At 38.7% G+C, this 16,697-nt stretch overlaps 1 protein-coding gene across 3 annotated transcripts in view; it reads right to left on the bottom strand.

Moving 5' to 3' along the window:
- Positions 1-863: 863 nt before the first annotated feature.
- The window catches only part of TBC1D4 (TBC1 domain family member 4), a 223,045-nt gene continuing 207,211 nt past the window's right edge, over positions 864-16,697 (bottom strand). For all 3 annotated transcript variants that reach the window (XM_049700961.1, XM_004284276.3, XM_033414027.2), the window contains 4 exons: positions 10,810-10,969; positions 8,716-8,885; positions 5,367-5,543; positions 864-3,221 (listed from right to left, as the gene is read on the bottom strand). In XM_049700961.1, the coding sequence (XP_049556918.1) occupies positions 2,988-3,221; positions 5,367-5,543; positions 8,716-8,885; positions 10,810-10,969 (741 nt within the window). In that variant the 3' untranslated portion in view covers positions 864-2,987. The remainder of the gene's footprint in view (positions 3,222-5,366; positions 5,544-8,715; positions 8,886-10,809; positions 10,970-16,697) is intronic.

The raw sequence follows: 16,697 nt of genomic DNA, 5'->3' as shown, positions 1-16,697 counted from the left end.
ACCACAAGCTCACTGCGGACAAGGACTGTATCTTCTCCACCTCTGAATACTCAGCATCTAGCTTGGCTTACACAAATTACTTGTTGAGTGAATGAATAAAAGGGGTGGAACCAAGACTCAGATCTAAAACATCTCACCTTAAACCCAGTGCTTTTCTCAATATATCAAAGCGAGTAAGAGTGATGCATCATGGTAGAGGACTAAATAATTCAGGTGGCAGATTTCCTATTTGTAATCCAGCCCAGGTGGGGTGGGAAATGCTGAAATGGTGATAAAATGGGTAAATTAACATGGATATTAAGAGACCATTCTACCTAAGCCTACACTGGCTCCTCAAACTACTACATATAGTACAAAATACTTAAAAGATTTAGTCCTAAAGTTAGCGAGAAGATACAGTATCCTTTTACTGAAATCCAAACATGCTTGAAAATATTCTGAAACATATTTTTATGTAAACACATTCATATCATATCCACCAATAAGTGCCTTTAATCCTTTTATTTGGGAGCTAACCCAATTTAAAAGTTTTGTATTTTCTTATCCTCTTTTTCTCTCTTGCTCTCTATGAGGGGGCATAAAAAACAAACGGGGTAGAATGTAGTACTGTCAGTGTGGTTGTCTTTTTTTACATTTATCAGCAAAAGGCTCCATTGGGAAAGAAGTTGAAAATTAGCACTGAATGACTGACCATGTACTTTCATAAATGTTTCTAAAAATTATCTTTGTTGTCTCTGATTCAAAGAATTATCAGTGTGCAAATTTTAAGTAGCAACAATCCAACCCGTGCAGATTTTATAAAGGACTCTAGCCAAGACCTTCTTCTCTTTTACTATGAACAAAAGTAAAACCAATAAGCCAAGGAAACTGCAGCAATGTATTTATTGGAAATGAACTAGACATTACATTAATAGGATGAAGATGTAACAATGCATGAAGCATAATCGTGGCAACATTTAAAAGATCACAAAAGAAAAATTCATTTTCAAAAGAAATATTGTATCCAAGACAACTTAAGCTCCGAACACCATAATACAACTCTAACGTTGACTTTGAACACCCAGAATAAAATTTACTTTAAACGGAACAACTGAAAGGAAAAGTTTCTTTTCCCAACTTGAAGATTCCCTGGCTACCACCTGTGTATTACACATGAGGTAATTTTCATCACCAGACAGTAACCAGATAATATTTGTCATATTCCTCATAGGAAAATACCTCTCCTACAAATAGAGAAATTTGAGGGAAATCCAAGCAACAAAAGAGTTGGTGGCCCCAACTGATTGGGTCAGCATTTTCTAGAACTTAGAAATTACGTTAACTTTACTAGTAAGACTTCATTTTCTTTTGAGAAACTGCCTGGATTAGAGGGCATGCTGATTTGTAACAAGAGTCACTATATTACACTGAGTAATGGGGTTTGAGATGCTTATCATCTGCTCATCAAGGTTTCCTGAAACCTTTAGAGCTTTATTCTTCTACTCTATAATACATTGTAGCTTGTGTATAACAAACTCCCTCTGAAGAAAATTATCCCAGGTAATCCATCTGTGATGATACAAGTACTGCAAAAAGCAGTAACGAAAAATATTGTTTGGAAAGGCAAAAACGCTGTTATCAACTTTCCGAGGCACTATCATAGAATCATCTCTGAAATGGAGAAATTCCATGTGTAACTTAATTTTTAAGTTACTTTCCTTCCATTCACCCAGCATGCATGAATGTCTACGAATAATCTATCTGTAGACTGAGAAAGTCAGGCGTCCAAATGCAGAGTTGTAGGTTTCAGAAGGGCTTTCTCCTTCCCTTCCCTCCCATGGATTTCAACAGTTTACTTAAAATATTCCACAGTTCTCATAAATTGTCACATGGAAGGGGAAGATGATTACAAGCTTATCAGACCTGTCAATTGGCAAAAAAAAAAAAAAAAAAAAAAAAACAACAACGTATCTCAACACAGTACATCATCTTTAGAAAACCAATCATAATTTCATTTCCTTATCCTCCATTTAAGGTAGAGAGAACTAAGGTAAGAGTGCCTACATTTTAGTGGGAAATGGCAAATCCTTATCACCAACTGTGGCACCAAGGAAAGGGGAGTTCATTCACAACTGTAGGAATAATTTGAATAAAAAGGTAGAAAGTAGATCTAGACAATTTAGGTCCTAAATTAAATTTTTGAGGACTGATATTTTTCGTTTAAGTAACAATGCTGGTCTAATTTACTAGAAAATTAGTAGTGTTCTCTTTCACTTTGAGCTGGGTGGGCAAACTCAGCCACACTCTTGCTTTCTCCTTCCACACACCCAAAGTAATGCCTGACCAGACTCAAAACGCATGTAGATGCAACATGCTCGTTGGCACAAAGCAGGCAGCAGGGGACGGCCCCTACGTTCCTGAAAAACCCATAAGGAGCCTGACTGGCAATCAGTCATTTTCCTCATATACATATATATATATTAAAAATGTCCGTAGATTTTAAGACAGATGCACATAAAGCGACACAAATGTTTCCACCTCTCCAGCACTGAGTGAAACATGCTGTTCTTTGGAGAAAAAAATACATTCATTTTTTTCAAGTATATTTCAATATACAAAGATGTTCTAGCTTTGTTTCACTACAAAAACAAATGATTTCACATGGGTCCAAGGGGAATTTCATTTTAACTTCCCTTTGGTTTGGATTTCATGAAGTGTTGATTTCTTTAAAAAAACTGCTCTAAATATACACTACTCCTTTATGTGAAAGCATGAACTCTTTATGTCCATTATATATATATGTACATAGTCAACAAGGACAGCAAAAAACAGTCTACATATGTACAATGGCTTAGAACTGGCATGCTCTAAGGAGAGCGAGGGTTACCGGCTCTGACTTGGGCTCGGAACCAGTTCAGTGGTTCTGTCAGCTCTGGGCCAGCGGCATGCACACTCCTTCTGTCGGTAGCATCCTCAGAGCACTTCCTGCTGGGGTGGCACGTCTTCAGTTACGGCTTGTTTCCTGTCTTGGCTTTGCTGTTAGGGTTGCAGTTGAAGTCTCTCAGCAGCGGTTCGCAATCGGCCAGAGCATCTGCTGGCAGCAGCTTCCGAATTTGCTCCACTGCCTTTTGATAAGCCATTTTCTCTTGTTCCAGGGTCCGGATCAAAGACTTCATTTTGGTCTCTCTGGTTAAAAGATTTTCCAGGTTGGATTCCAAGGTCTGGATTTTAGCATGAGCTACCTGTTTGGGGCAAAAAAACAAAATCCTCCAAATCAAAAATTTGAAGGTTTTGGTTCTTCATCATAGCAGCAGCCAGACCTTACATATGTTAACTAATCATGTCATATTACTTAATAAAACAGTATAAGAAGCAAATACTCTGAAACCTCCCATGAAATGGAGATTTCTTTAGGTTTCTCAAAAAATATAACTAGGGTACTAACAAAATACATCTCATTTCACTGAATACACCAAAAATGCAAAATTAAATCAACGTCCCACAGTGGTGAGGGTCCTCACTCCACACACAGGTCTTCTCCGGGAGTGACTGGAATCTGACAGGGAGAAACAGGAGATTGCTGACTGCCCTGAAGTACTAAAAGAGGCTTTTTGCCCTCTGAGTGGAAGTGCAGGGTTTTCTCAACACATACTTGGGACCCTATCAGTTTTTACGGGTGTCGGGTGTGCCCACGTAACTTGGGAACCCAGAGATGATGACAACATTGAACTGTGAATGAAAAAGTCTGTAACCATTAATAAAAATCATTATAATATAAAGCAGGTGCAAACCCACTTTCCCTAATAAGGAAATGCTCAATTAATCACCACTGAAACATCCTAGCAATAAGGGTCAATACCCCAACTGTTTTTCTTTCTGAAAATAGACATTGTTGGCTCTTTTTTGGAACAGGAAAAGGCATAACATTTTCTATGGGCCAGAGCTAACGTAGATGAAGCGAAGGAAGCCTGAGTTCCTTCTCTGGGAGCAACTACTCTAGAGACCCTCATTTCTCAGCTGTTTCTCTCCTAGCTATCTTTGTCAGAGGATTCACTGCACATCGAAGCAGAGTTTTAGTGTCCTCTAGTGTGGAGACGTGCGCAGTGCTGGGGAAGTGGCAGGTAAGCAGAAACCAATGAGCCGTGGAACACTTAAGCTCTAACTCAGCACTTAAGCTCCACCTCCCCCAACCCCCAGCTTCACCTTCTCACCTCCCCGTCCTCTGGTCACACTGAAGCCCCACCCCTCAGGGCTTGGATACACAGCGCACTTCATACAGGTTGCAGGTGCGTAATATTAATTTATACTAAATCGCTTACACATTGGTAAGGGTGCATTGACAAATAGCTAATATTTTATATTCCAAAATAACTGTAAACTCCCTGATGGCACGGATTATGTGTTACCAATGTTTTAATTCAATTCTCTCAAAAATGTCTCCTTTTCTTTCCATTTCTGTGAGTTTTACTCTAGACAGCTGTCATCATCCCTAGTCAGATTTCTGCAAATAATTGCTAGCTGGTCGCCCTACCTTCTCTCCCCACCTTCTCTCCCCATTCTAATCTGTCCTCATCAAGATTTCCAGATTGATCTTTCTAAAATATGGTTCAAAAACTTCGAGAGATTTCCTTCTCAACATGATTAAAGCCGTGTTCTTCTGCTTGACCCTGAAAGTTATCTACAATTCTGTCTCCATCCTGTTTATCCTACTTCTTTCCAATGTAAATCTTTTTTTTTTTTTTTTTTTTGCAGTAGGCGGGCCTCTCACTGTTGTGGCCTCCCCCACTGCGGAGCACAGGCTCCAGACACGCAGGCTCAGCGGCCATGGTTCATGGGCCCAGCCGTTCCACAGCATGTGGGATCTTCCCGGACCGGGGCACGAACCCGCATCCCCTGCATCGGCAGGCGGACTCTGAACCACTGCGTCACCAGGGAAGCCCCAACGTAAATCTTAAAATGATGTTAAGCTTCCTCTACTGCTCTGCCACATCCTCCTTATTTAAACACCCACTACTGCTCACTCCTTTCTCCCACCAACCCTCCGGAGTCCAGCTCCAGGCCAAGTCCCCTACAGCTTTCCCAGCTTCCTATAGTCAATCCCTCCTCCCTTGAATGAAACCAAACATGTACAACACCCAGTAAGTATTGAACGAGATTCTGCTTTCAGCTGCCATTTAACTATTTCGTGAGAGCAGATTTCCTCTCTCAATTGGTACTCAGATTGATATGTGCATTTGCAGCCCCCAGAGCACTTGGACACAGTCCAACACACAGGCCCACAGTCAGCAATGGTTCAATCCACACCACAGCTCTGTCCTTTCTGGTATGGTTCTGTGCAGGCAAGGAGGCATCCAAGTGCGTTTTTGATCAAATTGTTATCTCTTTACCTGTAATTTTTCTAGGAGGTCCATGTTTTGTCTTTTCAGTTGGCTGTTGGCCCTCTCCAACTTCTCCATGGGTTCGCTCTCCTCGCAGGGATAGGAAGATTCCTGGAGCTCATCCTGCAGCACGTGATACTCCACCTCGTAGGCGTGTAACTGTTTAGAAATATCCATCTCAAAAACCTGCCGTGAAAACACTGTGGGTTAGTCAGACCTTCAGGATGTGCACCAAGATACAGTCTGTGTATCTAGGGTACTTCAGGTAGATTTCCCAATACTTATTAATGAAGAATAGTATGACATATCAAAAGGAAGAATAACAAGTGTGACTGTCAAGTTAAGGACAAACAGATGATTTCTATACAATTGAAACATTCTCATGATAAGGCCAAGACTAGAAAAAGTTAATGCTCAAAGATAGGAATGGTCTCCCAAAATGTAGCCCACCACATAAACAACATTAGTTACTGAGTAACTCTTCCCTGAGTTACTCAGGGAAGCAGATGATCATCTTTGCTGGTTATAAGCACAATTGCAAAGGGTATTTCTATAATAATGAGACCAAAAGCCTTTCTAATTGTTTGTCAATGGGGCAGAAAGGTCTTATGCTAAATATTTTCATCTACTTGCTAATCCACGTGAGCCTCTTGGAAGTCACTAACATATCCTACCATAGAGAGAATCTTCTAAATTCAAAATCTTCAGAAACCCTGTGCACTGTACAGAGCTATTTAATTGGGGCTACCTCTGCTCTCCCATATCGCCACCCACTAGGAACAGTTTGCTTAGAAGTCAGAGGACAGGCAACTCCTCCTTAGTCTAAACTGGTGAGGGAAAGTGAGGACGCAGCTGCCATTTAAGCATCTGTATCTACACTAACAGTGTAGGGAGAAAAGAAACCTACAGTGAGAAAAATCTCACTTGCTTACTTACCCTCCTACTGTTAGAGATACTCAAATCTTAGAATTTAAATGATATTTCAAGACAACCTGGTTATTCCCCTCAAACAAGCATCATCTTTTCCCTATGCAGTGGGTATGAACACAAAGGACTACTACACAACCATTAAAAATGAGGGCATGGATCTACATTTATTGGCATGGAAAAACATCCAATACTCTGCAAATATTTTATTAAAAAAATCAGGTTATACAATAGCATGCATAGTAAGATTTCACTTAAGTAAAACTGTATACTTATTTATTTGTGTATATAATTAAAGAGAGATTATAAAAGGATATTTAAAAGGCTTTAAATCTCAAGGTGTTGAGATCTGTAGTTACTTTTACTTTCTTCTTGGTGCTGTTCTGCATTATTTGTGTTTTTTACAGTGACCATAAATAAACTTTATTTATTTATTCATCAAAGCCTCCTTTAATATTAACAGTTCATTGCATATTCAACTCTATTTGTTAGAAAATTATCTCTAATATCAAGTCCAAATCTACCAGCCTATAAATTCTATCCATTAATCGTAGTAATAATCTCTAAAGCTAGGCAATTCCCTCATTAATTTTAGAAGAGAGGTGATCTGATTTCAAATCAGGTATCGTCTCTCTCTAAAAGCACAATCGCTGCTTGCCAGTCCAAAAAGATATTTCTGAAGAATTAGTAAACAAGTGAATGTGTAAGTAAAAGTTATATTTTTCAGTTTCCAGAGCTTTTTTTTTTTTTTTTGCTGTATGCGGGCCTCTCACTGTTGTGGCCTCTCCCGTTGCGGAACACAGGCTCCGGACACGTAGGCTCAGCGGCCATGACTCATGGGCCCAGCTGCTCCGCAGCATGTGGGATCTTTCTGGACCGGGGCACCAACGCGTGTCCCCTGCATCGGCAGGCAGATTCTCAACCACTGCGCCGCCAGGGAAGCCCCAGAGAATTTTAACAAATAAAAACTGTTCATAGATATTTACAGAATAATCTGCTTGTGATTTCAATTCCACATAATGGAAAGAAAATTTTATGTGTAATAATATGAGTTTTTCTTACAGAGTGAATAATAGCGTACAAAATTCTTCAACTGAATTGGTTACATTTGTTCCTAAAAACGATGTTATTCCCATTTTGCAGGAGAGGAAGTTGAAACTCAGAGAGGTTGTAACTTGCCCAAAGTCACACAGCTAGTAGATAGCTGGACACCAGCACAAGATCTCAAACTCCCTTTCTCTTGCTCTAAACTCTGTCTTTTATCTGCTACCCTAAGGGCCTCTAGGAAAGTGGTAAATTTAAATGTTATCAATACTCATAAGGCATGACTGCTGTATCTACAAATCTGGTCTTAAGTGTATTCATGTCATCTGAACAACAATATATAACTACCACTTACCTGGTCCCTATGAAGAGCCAGGGACTAGATATACGGTGTGCTGATTACCCTCCATTTGCTTCCTAGATCCATTCTCTGCCCTCATCCATTCTCTGTACCCTGGGAGGCAGACCCCCGTGACCTGTTTTCCTTGTTGCAGGCTTCTGGTTAGGTATGGCCAATGGGAAAAGTCATCAGGAGATCAAAAGGGGCAGGGGAAAGAGGTCGGGTACTTCTTCCCTGCTCCTTCCCTGTCTGGCTCACCAAGAGCACAGCAACCTCCAGAGTTCTGGTACTCGCTAGGCCTGGTAACATTGTTCTGTCATCCTTCTCCTGATGGGAGAAGCACCATGGGTATGAACAGTTTCCCTCTGTTACTAGTTCCTGGGTACCTAGACATCTGTGCCCAGTTCCCTTAACCCTGCCTACACCCCTGTAAATAGTACCTTCCTTTGAATCATTGGAGGTAGACTCTGTTTCCTGCAAGGGACCCTGACTGATACAGCAAATCTCATTTAAACCACACAAAACCTCTTAGATCAGAATTGTCTCATTTTGGAGGTAAGAATACTAAGGTTCAGAAGATTAGGGTGATGTGTGCAAGCCAAACAACTAATAAAAGAGCTAGAAACTGATGTAAACCCAAGACTGTCTAATTCTAAAGTCTGTGCTCTTGTCACATATACTCCTTATATATTTTAAAACAGAATTAACAATATTACAGAGGTAAGTGAGTCTCAGCTTACTTATTTATTAGGTACTCCTAACTCTGTCAGTTCTATCTTCAGTCTCACCATTGGTCTAAGTTGGAAGGTTCCTGAAAAACTCATGATGTAGCACTGAACCACCTTGCCCAGACACAGCCTCACAAACAATGTCACAAGGGAGAAATTACACAATAGTCTCGTTTCTAGATAAAATGTATTTGATCAAATCAAAAAGAAAAAAAACCTGTCAAGCAAAACTACATCTTTATGCTAAAACATTTAATAAATAATTAGTAGAGAAACTGCTGTCTCATCTTATATCTTATTATTACCATTTAACTCATACCTGGGTGATAAGTTTTTCCATTTCAGAGGAATTCATATCAGGGAGCGTGCTTTTAAGGAATTCAACAATATTTTCAAAGTTTTCACATTCCATTATGAGTGCCTCTTGGTTGCTCAGCAGGCTGAGGGCAACCTTAAATATAACTTCAGTTCCCTGAAGAAAGATAATATCTGAAAAAAAGAGAGATAATTTTCATGATCAAAATTATGCATCTACTATTGTAAAAAGTGACCTCTGTGTGTTAAAGGGTTTTTTTGGTGTGTTTTTTGCGTGTCTGTGTGTGTGTTGTTTTAATTACTGCAACAGAACCACAGAATATTTTGCAAAATAAAACTGGTCAAAATCACCTAGATTTGAAATAAATAATAATATGACTGGAACAAATAAACAGTTGTTTAAATATTCTTACTTATTTAGGAACCTCAGATAAAGGGCAGGGTAAAAAGAAAAAGATAAATTATATATCTGTTTGCCCATGCCTTTATAATTTTTATTGCCAAATTTAATGGAGACTAGGTATACCTCAAAAACACTGAATCCATTGATATTTAGATTTTTCTTCACAAAGGGAATACAGAAACAAATCAACGTAACCAATTAGGACTATTTAAACTCTCATGACCAGAATAAAAAACTAAATGAAGCAGTTAATATGTGTGCAAGCCAAACAACTAATAAAAGAGCTAGAAACTGATGTAAACCCGAGACTGTCTAATTCTAAAGACTGTACTAGAGCAGCAATTAAAAAAAAAAACTTTAAAAGAAAAATCAAAACCAGTGTGTAACCTAAATCAGAAGAGAAAAAGAAAAGCTACCCTATCCCTGAACTTTGCTTCCTAACAAATACAAACATGCAATAGTTTTGAAAAGTACCAAATACTTTTGTATGAGCGTTCCTCTCAATCCATGCCATTCCACAATCAATAATAAAGAGGGGGTCGTTAAAAATGAGGGAACCGTGGAACAATTACTTCAAACATGGTCATTCTTCTTGCTAATGCATCTTTCCCTTTGCTGACAGTCTCTATTCTTCACTAAATTCTAAGAAAAGAATGGAGCACCTATCGTAGAGCTGACAGCATCATTCATATTCTCTTAGCAAAAAACAGACGACTGGGGAGATTTGTTTCCTGAATTCTGTTATCAAGCTTCCAAGGGTAGATCAAAGAGAGATACCCTAAATATTTAGAGATACCTTAAATATTTTGATTTGATAAGCTATTTTCTGAGAAGCAAATATATAAATGAAAAGATTTATAGAAGACCCATAAATAGGAACCCAAGCTCCAAAGAAAACTTTCCTGGAGAAAAGCAATCGTGTATACTCAAGAAGAGAAATTTGGTAAACATTTGATTCCATGCATCTCAGTTATACTCTTTTGCTGCACTTTGCCTATAAACTGTATTAGTGCTAATGCAGTGTTTAACCTTTAAAACCACAGCCCCCAATAAGAAAGACACTGTAGGGCTTCCCTGGTGGCGCAGTGGTTGAGAGTCTGCCTGCCAATGCAGGGGACACGGGTTCGGGCCCCGGTCCGGGAAGATCCCACATGCCGCGGAGCGGCTGGGCCCGTGAGCCGTGGCCGCTGAGCCTGCGCATCCGGAGCCTGTGCTCCACAACGGGAGAGGCCACAACAGTCCAAAATGCCATTAGAAACAACATTGGAAAATGTACTTCTGTTAACCCAGTTAGAGAACATGTTTCTCTGTGTTTTGAATCCAGGTTGAAGAGGACAGTGGGGAAGGAAAATAAAAAGAGGTAGTAAAGATGTGTTTAAAAATCTGAAAAATCATACAGAGTAAATCCTTAATTCATTATACTGTGATTTTTTAGGTATAAAAGAAAATAAGAACTCCATTACAGCTTACTCAAATAAAGAAGCTCAATTCTTCTTTCGCTTTGAATTTCAATTTTATTTAAGAACAATATGGCTTCAAATTACTCTCAGAACAGAGCCAGGCTTATTTACTAAATTCCACTAGCAATTTGCGATTCTGTGTAATGCTTGATAAAACAATTGGAGCACCTTATGGCTAGAAGTATATCCCTTGGAATAAATAACACTGTTTCACTGGATCATCAGCATCTCTTACCAAAAACTCTGGCTACAAATCCTAATGGAAATTGAGAGGCAAACAATGTGAGGAACCAGGGGGCAGCATAAAGACTGGGGCTGATTTCATTTTCTTCAAGATGATTGTAGAGATCTCTGTGATAGTCATGAAGGAGCCTGGACAGCTGGTACATTTGAATCTAAAGTTAATTTGGAGAAAAAAATAAAATATTATGCATTTATCTGAGTGTACATAAAATACACTAACTTTAATTTTATAACACTAATATTTAATAATTAATTCACAGATATTTGATAAATTTGAATCTAAAGTTAATTTGGAGAAGAAAAATAAACTACTATGCATTTATCTGAGTACATAAATACACTAACTTTAATTTTATTACTCTAATATTTAATAACTAATTCACATATATTTGAGAAATAAAAGTAGTATTTTTTTAACTTTTTATTTTATGTTGGAGTATAGTTGATTAACAATGTTGCATTAGTTTCGGGTGTACAGCAAAGTGATTCAGTTATACATATACATGTATCTATTCTTTTTCAAATTCTTTTCCCATTTAGGTGGTTACATAATATTAAGCATAGATCCCTGTGCTATACAGTAGGTCCTTGTTGGGTATCTATTTTATTTTATTTTTAACATCTTTATTGGAGTAAAACTGCTTTACAATGTTGTGTTAGTTTCTGCTGTATAACAGAGTGAATCAGCTATATGTATACATATATCCCCATATCCCCTCCCTCTTGCATCTCCCTCCCACCCTCCCTATCCCACCCCTCTAGGTGGTCACCAAGCACCGAGATGATCTCCCTGTGCTATGTAGCTGCTTCCCACCAGCCATCTATTTTACACTTGGTAGTGTATATATGGCCATGCTACTCTCTCACTTTGTCCCAGCTTACCCTTCCCCCTCCCCGTGTCCTCAAGTCCATTCTCTACGTCTGCATCTTTATTCCTGTCCTGCCCCTAGGTTCTTGAGAACCATTTTCTTTTTTTTTTTTTTTTAGATTCCCTATATATGTGTTAGCATACTGTATATATTTTTTAACATCTTTATTGGAGTATAACTGCTTTACAATGGTGTGTTAGTTTCTGCTTTATAACAAAGTGAATCAGCTATACATATACATATATCCCCATATATCCTCCCTCTTGTATCTCCTTCCCTCCCTCCCTATCCCACCCCTCTAGGCTGTCACCAAGCACCGAGCTGATCTCCCTGTGCTATGCAGCTGCTTCCCACTAGCTATCTATTTTACATTGGTTAGTATATATAAGTCCATGCCACTCTCTCACTTTGTCCCAGCTTACCCTTCCCCCTCCCTGTGTCCTCAAGTCCATTCTCTACATCTGCATCTTTATTCCTGTCCTGCCCCTAGGTTCTTCAGAACCATTTTCTTTTTTTTTTTTTTTAGATTCCATATATATGTGTTAGCAGACGGTATTTATTTTTCTCTTTCTGACTTACTTCACTCTGTATGACAGACCCTAGGTCCATCCACCTCACTACAAATAACTCAATTTCGTTTCTTTTTATGGCTGAGTAATATTCCATTGTATATATGTGTCCCACCTTTTTTATCCATTCATCTGTCGATGGACACCTAGGTTGCTTCCATGTCCTGGCTATTGTAAATAGTGCGCAATGAACATTTTGGTACATGACTCTTTTTGAATTATGGTTTTCTCAGGGTATTTGTCCAGTAGTGGGATTGCTGGGTCATATGGTAGTTCTGTTTTTAGTTTTTTAAGGAAACTCCATACTGTTCTCCATAGTGGCTGTATCAATTTACATTCCCACCAACAGTGCAAGAGGGTTCCCTTCTCTCCACCCTCTCCAGCATTTATTGTTTGTAGATTTTTTGATGATGGCCATTCTGACTGATGTGAGGTGATACCTCATTATAGTTTTGACTTGCATTTCTCTAATGATTAGTGATGTTGAGCATCTTTTCATGCGCTTCTTGGCCATCTGTATATCTCCTTTGGAGAAATGTCTATTTAGGTCTTCTGCCCATTTTTGGATTGGGTTGTTTGTTTTTTTTTTTTTGATATTGAGCTGCATGAGCTGCTTGCATATTTTGGAGATTAATCCTTTGTCAGTTGCTTCATTTGCAAATATTTTCTCCCATTCTCAGGGTTGTCTTTGCATCCTGTTGATGGTTTCCTTTGCAGCAGTGTGTAGATGTCAATCCCAGACTCCCTAACTATCCCTTCCCTCCACCCTTCTTCTCTGGTAACCATAAGTTCATTCTCTAAGTCTGTGAGTCTGTTTCTGTTTTGTAAATAAGCTCATTTGTATCATTTCTTTTTAGCTATAGTGGCGCAATGCGTTAGAATGCAGTACTTACACAGTACTGTTTTATTTTCTTATTATGTTCACAAATCCAAGTTCATTTAACTGAGTTCATAAAGCAAGTCAGTGTAAGTCCATCTACAACTATGGAGCACATTTCTCTATCATGAGTGTTTTGGTATCACCATACGTACACGGAAATGGTAATTTTTCCTCATATAGGAAGGTATTGCTTTTGGAATTTAAATCAGAACTGCCCTGGCTCAGGACTCTCATGGAAGGCACATCCTAATTTCAGACCAATTCCAGAAAAGCTTCCATTCTAAGGAATCTACCACATCCAGTTCAGAAGCAAGAACTTCTCTCTTTGCTGAGCCCAGCATCGGATTTATGATGGAACTTGCCAGGCAGTCTGCACTGCTAAGATACTGTTAGGCTTCCAAGGTTATGGAGCCAAAAGCTCGAGCTGTGATTTCTAATATCCAAGGTATTCCAGCAGCATATTTTTCTTGACAGAGGAGATTAAAGCAAAAAGTGCAGTCTGGGGCTTCCCTGGTGGCGCAATGGTTGAGAGTCCGCCTGCCGATGCAGGGGACACGGGTTCGTGCCCCGGTCCGGGAAGATCCCACATGCCGCGGGGCGGCTGGGCCCGTGAGCCGTGGCCGCTGAGCCTGCGCGTCCGGAGCCTGTGCTCCGCAACGGGAGAGGCCACAACAGTGAGAGGCCCGCGTATCGCAAAAAAATTTTAAAAAGTGCCGTCTGAATGTTTCTAGTACTGAAAGAAGAATTTATTTTATTTGGCTACTGAGTTGATTACTCATATTTCAAAAAAGAAATTATAAGCAGCTTATAGTAACTTTTAAACTCTCATGCTTGGGGTAGCTAAAAGTAAAGCAGTAGTAAATAATAAACAAATCTGTGATTTGTGCTTTAATTTAAATTTTTATCTACACAGTAACAGATTGAGTAGTGGGTCCTTGATCAGTTATATCAGCTTCACTTTTTGGTGTGAAATACATCCAACATTTTATTAAATCTAGCAGAACTTCTTTCTCTAGAAGATATCATCCTTAAGTAGTTAGTTCTATAAAAATGCCTTAAAAATAGCCAATTGTATTGTGAATTCAACAAACAACTGTTTTTCAGAGCACAAAACTAAAAATCAAAGTACTAGACATAAATATAGCAAACGTTTGATCTCTGGAGCACATATCTGTGCAAGCTATGGTTCCACACAAGCTGTAAAAGGAAAGAATTAAAGAGCCACAGGAAGTCATAACTCTAAAATAAGAAGCGTAGCAGCAGTCAAACAAAGAGGCTTAAAACAATGAGATTAGAGGGCTTCCCTGGTCGCACAGAGGTTAAGAGTCTGCCTGCCAATGCAGGAGACATGGGTTCGAGCCCTGGTCCAAGAGGATCCCACATGCCAGGAGCAACTAGGCCCGTGTGCCACAACTACTGAGCCTGCACTCTAGAGCCCGCGAGCCACAACCACTGAGGCCTGCACACCTAGAGCCCTGCTCCACAGCTTCTCCGCAGTGAGGAATCCACGCACCACAGGGAGGAAGGGCCCCCGCTCACCACAACTAGAGAGGGCCCGCGCGCAGCAACGAAGACCCAACTCAGCCAAAAAAATAAAAATAAATTTAAAAAAGAGAGAGAGAGATTATAATCTCATTAACTCATGTTGGAAAAAAATCATATATTTCCCTTAGGCCATTTACAATTTTAAAACTAGATATACTGGGCTCTATCAATAAAAAAAATTGGTATTTCTGGTAGCTCAAAAATAAAAGAAGTCTCATTAGCAGAATAAAAAGAAAGCCTAAAAAAAAAAAAAGAAAGCTGTTCAGCTATGATCTTAACACAGAAGCAATACTTTTTTTTTTATAGAACCTTACTTTTTTCCTACATTCTAAACTAGAGGTTAAGAACATTTCTTCCATCAAGGTGTATTTACATTAAATTTTTTTTGACAAATAAAACACAATTTAGTCTTCCTTCAAAGGAAACTTTCATAATAAGATGCCATTTGCTGAGAATAAATCATTCTTCAAATCTACCTTACACATAACATGAAAATCTTCCCGTGGAAGAGACAGAACTGGAGAAAGGGAGATGCAGAGTGTAGCAGAGAGAAGATGGAAAAAAGTAGAGACCAAAGACTTCAGATAAAAAGATACAATGCTTTGCACTTAACACAGAAAATGGCAGACACAAAATGTGATGGGCCATAGTTAAAAGAGACCTCGACCCCCTCCCTTTACAGATAAGCTCAGTGCCTGCAGTGCCCAACCCCAAACCACACAGGTAATCAGAAATCCTATCAAGTGATCCCAAGCCTGCTGCCACTTCCACTTCTGAACACCATATTGATTGGATAAGAAACACTTTCTATTCTAGAAAGTAGAAAAGTGTTGCATCTCACTTTATAGATCAAAAAGTTCTACTTTCCCAGAATAAGGTCCCCAATCTCATGGTCTATAAGAACACTGCCCCCAAAGATTCTTAAACATCTTCATTTTCATAATTATAGACAGAAAATATTTCTTGGTAATTGTGGGTCATATTAAATCAATGTATAAATCCAGTTTATATGCATTTTTAGGATGTCAAATGGATGAGGAATTTTTAAATTGAAAAATGATTGCATTTTTAAAGTGAAAGCTGTATCTACCCTTTTATTTATGAACCAAGACTACATGCTACTCACAAATACTTTTCATTCTTTGAAATTTTAATGAGAGATCGCAAACTGTTATTTTTGAAAATCAGACCTATTGAACTCCTTACAAGGGCACCAATGCTTCCTACCCGATATGATACAGTAAACTGTTTAGAAATAAAGTAAAAAATAAAACCTTTCACAGTCATTACTATTTCACTTGTGGAATGTTTATAGACCTATGCATAGTTATCAACTAGGAATCACTGTATTTGATTTCTGTATCCTGGTGAACACACTTCATATGAACTCACAGCTGAAACCCAACATTGAGAGCAAAGCCCTATTTCCCTGCCAAAACTTTCATATTGAAGAAGTAATGAAAAACGGAGCATTCCCTCTCCACTCATCCTTTCAAGAAAATATCACTTACTATAATATTCATAAAGTGAAAACAAAGTCCTTTTTTGTCCATGGATTGGTAAGACTGAAATACTAAATGTAAAAACTGATCATTGGGAATCAGGAAAAAGTATATTTTAAAAGCATTTTAAAAATATTTTAGTTCTTATCTAAAGCATAACATTATGACTAACTGGGCATCATGCCTATCTCATTTCAAAGGAGGAGAACCCTGACATTCTTCCCTTTAAAGCCTTCCTTTATATTTTTATGACCAAAAGCTTTATATTGCAAGGTAGTGGTTGTTTAAGATAGCATATCTACAGAGAAAATTTAAACTTTTTGTTAGAAAACAATATGTTAAGGAAAGTGAAGTTTAAACTAGAGAGGAGAAATGTGTAAACAGGGAGTTTGAAATAGGTTGAATACAGCCATGGCAGTGAATACCCTACTTAACTGAAAAATCTTAATGGTGCTTCTTCAGAGCATGATAAGAAAAGCAGACTGAACAAGTACTGCTGACTCTGAACACTTTTT

Source organism: Orcinus orca, chromosome 18 (genome assembly GCF_937001465.1).
Source record: "Orcinus orca chromosome 18, mOrcOrc1.1, whole genome shotgun sequence".
NCBI classification, from domain to species: Eukaryota; Metazoa; Chordata; class Mammalia; order Artiodactyla; family Delphinidae; genus Orcinus; species Orcinus orca.
The sequence above is the reverse complement of the archived record's forward strand: the minus strand, read 5'-3'. Positions and strand labels throughout refer to the sequence as shown.